Here is an 11,112-nt window from a genome sequence, read left to right as displayed (position 1 = left end):
CTCTTTTCGGCAAGGGCCCAAATCAGCGCTTGAATGTCCTGCAGACCTGCTCGCAGATCGCTACCAGGAGCGATTTTGGATACCCAGCTTCCTGTAGTCCCGAGACCTGTGTTGTAAAACTTTGCTCGATTTGATGGTGAGAGGTCTTCTTTCAGGCGGATATGGGGGTTGCGGTGGCCACCCCTCGTTTTACATTCTTGGAGTTGTGTGTATGGTCTTTTCTTTGTGTGAATGTATTTTTTCTAGTTCAACTGGCCTTACCCGATGATCCTCATGAAGGTCGCCAAAGAAAGTCCCCGGCCTCCATGGCGGGGCCTGCGCGTAGGTGATGGAAGTCGATGGTGTTCCGTCTTGCTGCGACGTGGTATTCATCGTTGCCGCAGTCCTTCTTGGCTGCGACGGTCGAGAGGGGAATTCCTGGGGCAAGCCTTGGGCACGAAGGCTGGTCCAGGATTTAAGTTCGTCAACGGGGATAATCTTTCGTGGATTTGAAAATGATGGAGCCAGACAGATCTTCTGAGGGGTACGTTTCACGGGCCGAAAACGCGGTACCCCGCGACTCCGCCAAAATGTCGCGAATGGCAGATGATGAGGCAACGAATGAATGCCGAAACTAAACGTTTAATGGGGGGAACTTGTGTTCAAAACAAAACTGAAAAAGGATAGCGTCGCAGGCATCGATGGCGGCATAACAGCAGGATCGAGCGCTGGGGTGAGACTGATTGCGGTTTGCGACGCGGAGCCCCTTATATACACGCACGGGCTTCTGGAAAAATCGGCCTAGAAAGTTCGGCGCGTAGAACATTCGGGCCTTGAATAAACAACAGTGTTCAGGAGGTCACTAGAACGCGACAATTACAGAAACAAGAAAATACAGCGTCCGCTCCCAGGCATCGAACCTCGGCCTTTTGAGTTGGCGCCACATTTGGTTTTGGAGTTGTATACATTTGGGTTTGGAGTTCGTATACTATTTTGACTGAGCAACCTTTAAGAACACCTGCCTTTAGCAAATGTCTTTTTTTAAGGTTGACGTGCCGCTCGTTAGTTAAGTCGAATGGTTAAATGATGACTTCTGAATGCACGCTGAACGTGTAAGGTTGACTATTACCAAATATTGGAATAGCTCTTGTGAGGTAATTAATGTTCTTTCTTTATACCTATTTAGTAAGATAGGAACTTTTGTTGGATAAACTGTTGCGAGTAACAAAAGAACAAATACGCGTTAGTTTAAACGTAATTTATTAATACCTTAATAAATTAATAACTACTCAGGTTCTATCTGTCAACCTCACGCGTCCTCATGTGCGGAGCTTGCGCGGTAGCGCCTTAATATGAACATTCCACTCAGCGTAGAGGCAAGAGACCCCATAGACTGAAGGTTGGTAAAACGAATGTATCTGCGAAAGATGGTTTATAAAAAAAAATAATAAACTCCTTTGGGGATTTTGATGGGAGGATTTAACGTTTTTAAGGTCTAAAACTGTCCGAAACGTTTGTAACCTTGTGAATATTGGTAAAGGCGTGAGACATTCGTCCGGGCACATGGCAGTTTTATTTTTCTTGATATAGCACTTGTTAGAGGAGAGCAGGGTAACGCCACAGCTCATCGGGAAATATTTGCCACTCATGATTTTCCTCTTTCCCTCCAGATTGTGGCGCCCACCTCGCATGGTCGACTTAAGGCTCTGTTACACTCAAACATTTAGTGTAGCATATGCGGCGTAACGCAGCACACACAGACGCTCCACGCTCGCAGATATTCTGTTGCAGCTCGCCAGCCGATGAACAACGCTCGTTTTGCGCTATGCCGCGTTCGCTGAGCTCAACCTTGGAGAATAAAAGAGCCTTAAGGAAACCGCTAGCGCAACCAACGGAACAAGCGTATGGCGACAAATCAGCAGCGAAAATACGCAACATGAAGGCGATTGTCATCCTTCTCTCTGTGTGTGCTTTCGCTAAATCAATCAAGCGCGTTGAATGCACCGTGACCTCTCACATTAAACACGTTCTTGTTATACGTTTTGAGTATACTCTGACATATTGTGAAAGGTCCTGGTCCTGTAAACAACTTGACGGAACTGACAGGTGAATTGCTTCCATTGGGCCGTCGTCTTATTTCCTATTTTCTTCTGCAATCCACCTCGCCCGTCGCGTTTGCACGGCGCGTGAGAGCGCCGCCAAAGTAGGTCACCATTACCTTTATAAAATAAGAAAAGAATAAGCCAATAAACGGAGTGTGGGGAAACGTTTCACGAATAACTATTTAGGGGGTGCATTTGTCACGCTCAAATATCCGTGCACGTTTCCGAATCAAAAAGAAAACAACAAATAACGTGTTTTTCCTATGCGCCGTGTAAACGAATGTACACATCGCGACACTGCTGGCGCCAACACGTCATCGGTGCGATTTCGCATTTTACTTCTAAATAGTATTACCGGGCACGAAACGTTATCGCTTACATTATAGACCTAAATGAGCTCTTTTCGTAGCAGTAATAACTTGGATTCTATCCCTTGGTTTCAAAGAAAAAAGCTGGAAAAACCGGCGATCGCTTGTTCGCGCTAACAGTGTCGCGCAGTGTACACAGACAGTGTTGTTGACACTGCTACATACACATGACGCAAGAGGTGTCCTGGTGTTGATATTAGAGTCGATGTCTAGGCTGCGCAAACCGCCGCACCATCCAAAATAATATGTCGGATACATCCATTTAGTAATCTCATGTTATCCATTCATTTGAGGAAGCAGAGTGCGACTGACGCGTCTTTGTGCCTTCTGAAAACACTAATGTAATTTACATTTCATTTATTTGGCCCAGGGGGACAGGACAAGAGGGTATAAAAACTGTTTTGTTTCGCGACAAACTCAGAGGCGCCATCTATTGGGTACCCCGGCACACTTCCGGTTCACGTATATTTCCTCATCTTTTACACATCATTATTTTATCATAAGAGTGCATTGAGTCTAACAGTGCTGTTAGTGGCCATTTCCAAAAGATAGCATGTATATTTGACTTTGCAAATTCTGCGAAATCTGCCATCTAGTTTGGATCCCGAAGTGGTAAAGGGCTATTTGCATTGCATACTGCGGCCACAACGTCTCATCGCACGCGAGAAAGTATGACTGGACCGAAAGGCGGTACCAGAAGGCCTACAAACACCCGACATAATTCATCCTGTAAAACCATAACCATAAAACAATTTTTAATATTTTACCTGGAATCCGCAACATTTCATGCTTTTAGAAATAATCCTTGCGGATTCCAGCACGTGGCCCTCGTCAATTAGCGAAATATTGGCGAATTGAGCCTTACAATTGTTTGATTGTCTTCAGTTACGTTAAAAGTTAAATCGAAGCACAGCCAATGACACCACGTGTGTCTTAGATACTGCTATATGGCAGAGCCTCATTCGTTCGGCATTAATGATAGTCGGAAGAAGTTACAGTCGTTACAGAGGCAGCATTTTGACTGCCACTCCTTAACATAGAGAGTTACACAGAAAATTTACGAAGGTACTCTGGAATTACTGAGACGAGTTTGGCGGGAGAATCGCCAAGTTTGCCCTCAAATTCATGTAAAAAATAATCTTCACAATATGAGCCCTTAGTTAAAAGCAGTGCCGTATCCTTTACTGATTTTATTAACGAACATCCTCAGCAAATTCTCCGTGGGTGTTTCCTTGAGGCCAGTAGTTGCAGACAACGTATGTCGTCTTTGAATGATATGACCGGGCATAACCACATCCAACATATATGGTTGCTTTCCACACCATCTGTGTGAAATGGGATGTTTTTGAGTTGTACCGCGGGTTGTTATAATTATATTGATGTATTTCGTGGAACCAGAGCGTAGTAACTCCTTTTCTGAAAAGAACGAAGAAACATGTCCTTAAGATGTAGCCGTCACGCAGCTCTTTGGAAATTTGAGATCTTATTTACGGAACTGATCTCTGGTGAAACCTCTTAGGTAAGCGCAATGCTTTATAAGTTACAAATCAGGAAAGCATGAAGTTCGTCTAGCTATTTAATTAAGACAAAATTTAGAAGCCTGAACATGGAATGAATAAATTAAAATAGTGAACATACCACGAGCTTTTGTAGAACTCAACTAATTTTTAAAAAAGATGGATATATCAATTATAATAATAAACACGAAAAAAATCAACCAAATTTATAACGCTCGGCCGATTGCAAAACAAAGTTTTGCCATCGGCCGAGCGTTATTGCTGTTACATAAACCCGGGAGAGTTTATTTGATGTTTCATTGAATGATTTGATATTATATTTAGCTGATAGCTCAACTCACTGAGACTGCCGTACTAAAGCAGTAGAATATTTTACCTTACAGGCATGTATTTCCTACATTGTGAGCTTATGCGACGTATCATGAAAGTAAAATTGCCCAGTATTTTTAGTGCAAAATCATCCCATGGATATAGAAGTATGAGGCCGTAATATGCCATTCATATTGCGCTTGAGTGCTTATGTGTCAAACTGATATACTGCGTCATCTTTAAATACCACTATAGGAAGACATCGTTCTTGGTAGACAAGATTATAGGCTTTCAGTGCAGCAATAAGACTCAATTGTGAAAATTTGTCATTTGTATCTTGATTGCTTTACGATATTTGATATAGTGCTCATTATCCGAACAAGACGAATATATCTGCATATTAACACGACACATACAGTTTCACACCTGGATCTAGCTGAGTGGACGACGCTACAATCCCATGAAGCCAAACAAGGGACGTTGAAAGTGCCTCGTCACGGCGCCCGTCCGTCTTCATGCCGTAGCTCTCCCCAACTCAACTATTCACGCACAAGGGTTGATCCATGATCCTCCATTTTTTTTATGGGCGTGAAGTGTTTCAGCTGCTGTTAGCACACGCACAAAGACGACGAGGGCCATGACGACGCACTTATTGAGCTGCTTGATTGGCTACATTCTGCTGTAGTGTCGGCCACGCTTGGACCGAGTATGGTATGGCATACAGCAGACATTGGATATCAGTCACAACAGATTTTTTCTGGGCTTATTTTGGCGTATATAAGGTACTGAAATATAAGAAGTTCTTTGTCTACAACGTCTACTAATTCATCACCTCTAGTTAGGCAAACAAAGCAACATAGTCGCATCTGAGGAAAAAAATAGCTACAACAGAATTCTTCTGGAATTCTCAGAATGAAAGCCGACGTTTTTTTAGACGCTTAGTTTCCTTACGAAACGGTCTGCTGTAAGTTTACGACGTTTCTTTATGAGCTCAGGCAAACAGACATTGAACAAATCTTGACATAGAAAACCTGCAGAAAAAGGAAGTGCTATATTACTGACCTGAAGGTACAAAATTGGGCTCAGTTAGTGTCTTCCAGTAGATTTTTTTGCCCATTCTATTGTAAGGGTCCGGTTGTGGTGGTTGATGCTCAATAACATCAGTTAGGGCAAGCCTTTCCGCCCACTGCTGCGCCCATGCCTGTAACTGCGTCAAGAGGAAAGAGTATTGAAAAATGCACTTAAAGTGTTTCGTAGCAGCTGAGGTTCTCATAGATAGCCCCAGTTTTCAGCATAACGATAAACACGTTTATGAACTTATTACTATCTTGGACATTGTAACACTCCAAGAAATATGAAGCGTTTACTTTCGCGCGTAGCAGTCGAGTCAGCTGATCGCTTCAATCAGTGGAGAGTGCTCGGCGACTTGAACTCTGAACATACGTCTAGGCCTGTCTCCACTCATGCTGTGGGCACGGTGAAACCTCGTTTACATTGCCTGTGTGCAGACAGCTTTAGTTATTCCTAAAAATTCGCTAAACTGCCTCCGTAGGTTGAAGCGATTGACTCTTCCAAGCGCTTTGTGGAAAGAAGCCACTCCAGTTTTTTAGAGTGAAGATTAAAGTTGATTTAATTTCTGCCTGAATCTCGTAAGTCATTTGCTGTATCATTTAGTGCGACGATGACTTTAATTTGCGCCTTTCGGTGACATCTCCACTTTTAAAGATTTTCGCGCGTCTGCGTCACAACAGTGAATCACGTACTTCAAGTGACGAGCTCAGGGAATTTTATGTCAGCAAAAAAACTCTGCCAAATAGAGAGGTTTCTGGTGTTGTGTTGAGTGTGACGTTTTACGTGTTCTAGGCCACCTGATTGTTGTAGCATGAGTGCTATTTCTAAAGGAAGTGTTTTATTTTTGGACACATAGTTGACTAAAAATAGTGAGACTGCAGGCGAGCTAATGCAAGTTGAGCATCATGGTAAACATCAGACTGGGTTAGGAAAACGAAAACCCAAAGGAAGACAGAAAAAAGGCAACCTCTACACCAGCTTCAAAGTATATCTCATGCACGCGCTGCATACTATGTCTCCAATGCCTCCTCTACAAACACCAGAAGCAAAACACCCAACAACAAATGTACAAAATAACACAAAAGGGTTAGAAAAACACAAAACACAAGCGCACACAGTTTTTAACAAGAACGGAGAAAAACGTTCGTTTGTTTTGTTTGTTTGCTTGTTTGTGTGTTTATTCAGATTTTATAGTCTCCCATAACAAAGCAAAGGTCTGATATGTTCTGCTGACGTGGCCTCGTTACCGCTTGACAGTGCTCAACACAACGCAAGAAAGCACTAATGGCAAACATTAAATAGTGGATAGGAAAAAAGATGATACATATTTTGTTTACAGTAGCAACAACGTAGTTGCGGTAGTTAAATATATAGCATGGAGAAGGCGCTTATAAACAACTGAATTTTAAAAGGCATACAAAAAAGTGGTAAAAGGTATTACAATATATGTCTAAATATTTTGTTCGTGACACGTAATAGAAGATACGTTTTGATTATATCTACATACATTTGGGTAGACACAGAGTTTCGGAATATTTCATGAATGTTTCGACGCTTCTTTATGATATCTGGTGTTATATATGCCAATTGATGGGTACCGTAAATTGTCCTCAGCAAAGGAGTCCTATATGTGCCATGTCGGAGATTGTATTGTGTGTGTGTAGAGAGGTATGTGTCAAAAAAATGCAGATTACTCTCTTCTTATCTCATTAAAAATATAGATTGAGAGTTTTAGCCGAAAAAGTTGTACCATGTCACGCAAATTGTATTTGAACTAATAAAGGACTGCATGAGCCTTTCGCTGAAAGTTTTCGATGCAACGTACTGCCCTCTATCTCCCTTTACGTTGGCAACACGCATACAAAAAAATTTACACAAAAGGTCACAGTTCAGAAGAACTACCACCTTTCCGTCCTAAAACACAAGGGGTTTACAACTGAACACACACAAACAAAATTAACCTCCGAGAAAGAACCAAACAAATGCTAAAACTGCCTTACTCTAACAATTCACATGGCCCAAAGATACATACATACACAGTGCTAACACTTCGGAACTGCCTACCCGGATCCGCAACCTTGTAACCATCTGAAATGTTCCTTAAAAAATAAAAAAAGAACCTAAAAGTGCAGAAATTGGTTACACTCGTCCCCCAACTGCAGACGTTACATCACTTTATTGTGTCTTTCTTTGCGTTTTCCTTTTACTAGCAGTCTCGAGTTTACCATCCTGTTTATAATTGTCCAAGCATTTTGCCTATATTGCACTACGATACCATATTTGTACGTTTTGGAGACATACATGTCCGGTGAACTTTTAGAGTGGTCTAGTTAAATATAGTTTAGTGAGTAAGCTCTCATATTCGACAACTCTGATTGACAAAGATGATGCTGTGGTTGTAGTAATAAAGGAACAATGCATTTCATATGACGTACGAGTTGGTAGAGCAATTTCCGACGTGAACAGCATAGTGAATTATTGGAAACAACAAACAAAATGCTATAAATATATTTACGTTGTAATTATAGCGGAGAGGTGGCGTCCCGCGTTGTTTTCTATAGTAGTTATGCCACTTCAGCATGTATTCCCAGAACTCAGGGTCAGCCTGCAAAGAAGATCGGAGCTTCAATCTTGATTTTTCGATTGCGCGGTGTGTGCATACCGGATCTGGGCTGACGATATTGTAATCATACATGTAAAAAATATCTAGCGGGACTAAACCCCGTCCAATCTCGAGCAAGATAACAGGTCTGCCTTCTAATTTCTAAATAACGCCTCTTGAATGATACCTCAGTTTTATAGCGTTTATTGAAAAGAATTGGTTGCGACAAATTGTGTGCAACAAAGCATATCGGGTTGTAATAATGCGATATATATTACTCGAGCGAAATGCTGGCTTTAAATAATATTGCTGTCCAAAATGACCGCACAAAAACTAAATCTTTCTTATTTTTTACGCAATATTGATCTAGGCATTGGCGCAAGCTCAGTCTCAGCCAAATTGTAGTGCTAATGGTTCGGTCCGGATGTCAAACCTTCAGGCCCAGCCGTTATCTAATTCAAAAGTTTAAAATGACTCTCTGAAAATTTAAATGGGAAAATCAAGTCTGTTTGCGGTAGTTAACGCCGTTTGTTTCTTCCTCGACCATAATTTTATAAAATAAAAGTGTTTAACATTATCTTGTGATTTCTGAAATAAATAACGGTTAGTTCGGAAGCTTTGGCACCTAGTGCGGACCGCTAGAGCGACACTTGAGCGGGGAGCAAGCGTCTGGGGATGCAGAGTTTAATTTTAAGGTGAAACTAACACTGCACAGCTTTTTCAGTGACAGTTCTTATTTTCTGGGTGATGCTATTTAATTAAAATACTGGTGGCAAAAAATGTAAATTATGCGTGCAATTTTATGACTCAATAGTTACATCTTCAACATCACCCTTTCCCGCTCCCATACTAGCACACGCATTATGTATTGGTGAAACAGTGCTGCACGTCACCATCTGACAACCCTTTCAGCATACCTATGTGTTTCTTTTTCACCTTGTTTTACAGTTTGTTTATTGCCCTTTTTATTTTCTGTTGCGGGGGAATTGGCATCTGCATCTATGTTTGATTACATCTGATTAGCTTTTCCAGCAACTCAAGTTCATTTAATCGTCATTTCGTAAAGTCAGCGCAATTGTCTTTCCGGCTATTTTCATCCTCCTGATTGAGGTTTTTGGGCACCAGATATCAGCGCAGACTTTGCGAATGATCACTTGATCATGTAAAAATTGTCGTATAGTCTTTTTATCAATGTGAACCAGGTCAGCAATCAAACGCAGCAAACAATGCTAACGATTTTACTACCGAATGTTTCGGCACTTTGTACGTTGTTACAAAGCACTGCATAAGGTGCATAAGGTGGCGTGCGGAGTCGACGCTGTCACGGACCTATGCTGTCATTTCTCGGACCGTTTTCCGACTGTCAAAAGATTACTTTGGTGTTCCTCCTTTGTCGTAGTTTCTGATGACTGTTTTATGGAGGGATGTTGAAACAGGACAATGTTTGCACAGTCACCGCCTCTTCTGTACCGGAAGTGGAGGTTTTTCTCTAGTTTTTCTGCTTTTGCAATATTTTTTCGAAGGGGGTGGGGATTTTTTTTATACTTGCGTTCTCATAGAGCGGCTTAGAGTCTGTTCATCACGTGGGTCATGAAAGCCACCCAGGCGCTCTATTGGCTCTCGTCAAGAGCTCAGATGTTGAAATCCCTCATCTCCGGGGAAACGAAAAAGGGGATTAGACGACGGCAGGAAGGCGTTGACGAAATCTGTCATCTTTGCGCGGTCGATGTCGAAAGTGAAACCGGACGGGCGCATCGCAACTCGCACCTCTTTTTGAAGGAGATGTAAGCTTTGTTTGACGTGACAGCATTTACTTCATTCTTTTTGCACAGCACTAAAAAGGACACTTCAATGAAAAAAAAAGTGTTTTCTTAAAGAGCCTGTATGGGACATGCTTTTTATGTAAAATTTTCCACTAAATAAATATTCTTTTGAGCAATATTTGCACTGTTTAGCGCAATTTAGCTGGAGGTCCGGGCCCGCTCTAAGCCCCGCCCACAGATCAGTGGCCCCGCCCCTTAGTATTGAATAGTCTTAAAAGGACACTGAAATAAAAACAAAAGTGTTTTCTTAAAGAGCCTGTATGGGACATGTTTTTTATGTAAAATTTTTCCACTAATTAAATATTCTTTTGAGCAGTATTTGCACTGTTTGGCGCAATTTAGCTGGAGCTCCGGGCCCGCTCTAAGCCCCGCCCACAGATCAGTGGCCCCGCCCCTTACTATTGAATTGTCTTGGCTGCTAGGCCGAACACGCTCGGAAGCCTAGTGTCTCCCTTTCGCGACATCCGGTGCATCTAGCCTGGACTCTGACACCGCTTGCTAGTCGTGCAAGCATACGCGAGACAATCTCCGTATGCTTGCAGCCACGACCGCCAGCCCTAGTCTGCAATGCCCAAAAGACGCGGACATGAAAGCTGCTCTTCGGCATTCGTTTTCGCCTTCCTCCGTCTGCTAGAGTGCCGACGTCTGGAAACTTCTTGAACTCTCGGATAATGCGACCATGCGACTAGCGTTCCATCGTGCATGAGCCACGGTCCAACAAAAGAATCTGTCCGCGTCTGTCGATGTGAGGTAAAAATTGACCGAGAGGAATCAAAATATCAACGAAATAAATATGCAGGCATTTCGAATTTTCTTTCCTTGTTATTTTTTTTTCGATTGCCACTCACCCAAATGGCTCGCAAATTCATATCTGCGTTGGTAACTTAAAGATCTTGAAGCAACTGCCGCAACCACGGTAATAGCACAGTTCACAATACCGCGGGGCGTCTCTTACGGGAACCAACACCTCTATTAAGACGAAAGCCCTCGATAACTCACCGTTCAGTCGACCTTCAAGGTCCTTGAGCGAAAACACGTCGACAACAAGAAAAGTACGAAAACACGTCGGGGACACGAAAAGCACAAAAACACGTCGGTTACACCAGAGCCTTCTCTACTGGGAGAGTTCGGCCGTCTCTTGATCCGGCCGCCAGTCTGGCAATGACACCCGAGCAGTCTGGCAACTAGGCGCGTCGCGCTCCGATCTTGTGTTCCGATCTTGCGTGTCTCGCGCCTGTTCGCTGCCCGTAGCAGACACGTAGCGTAAAACTCTCGATAGAGCCAGCCTAGAGGAAAGACAAGGACGGAAGTGGTTGTACAGCACGTGAGACGATACGTCTG

General features: G+C 42.7%; 1 protein-coding gene across 1 annotated transcript; it reads right to left on the bottom strand.

Moving 5' to 3' along the window:
- Nucleotides 1-3,642: 3,642 nt before the first annotated feature.
- Nucleotides 3,643-7,927, bottom strand: LOC120843797 (Golgi-associated plant pathogenesis-related protein 1-like). Its single transcript, XM_040215231.1, has 3 exons — nt 7,862-7,927; nt 5,334-5,482; nt 3,643-3,865 (listed from the first exon to the last, which is right to left on the bottom strand). The coding sequence occupies exons 1-3, from the start codon at nt 7,925-7,927 to the stop codon at nt 3,643-3,645; spliced, it is 438 nt and encodes a 145-aa protein (XP_040071165.1).
- Between the last annotated feature and the right edge of the window lie 3,185 nt (nt 7,928-11,112).

The sequence above is a fragment of the Ixodes scapularis genome, unplaced genomic scaffold, assembly GCF_016920785.2.
Source record: "Ixodes scapularis isolate PalLabHiFi unplaced genomic scaffold, ASM1692078v2 PGA_scaffold6__148_contigs__length_123643588, whole genome shotgun sequence".
NCBI lineage: Eukaryota > Metazoa > Arthropoda > Arachnida > Ixodida > Ixodidae > Ixodes > Ixodes scapularis.
Note: the sequence above shows the minus strand (reverse complement) of the source record. Positions and strands in the feature narration are given on the sequence as shown.

Coding starts and splice junctions, on each gene's coding strand:
- LOC120843797 (XM_040215231.1), bottom strand. CDS start 7,927: ATGCTGAAGTGGCATAACTACTATAGAAAACAACGCGGGACGCCACCT. Junction 5,483..7,861: donor CTCTCCGCTATAATTACAAC/GTAAATATATTT, acceptor CTCTTGACGCAG/TTACAGGCATGGGCGCAGCA. Junction 3,866..5,333: donor AATTTTGTACCTTCAGGTCA/GTAATATAGCAC, acceptor CGTTCTTTTCAG/AAAAGGAGTTACTACGCTCT.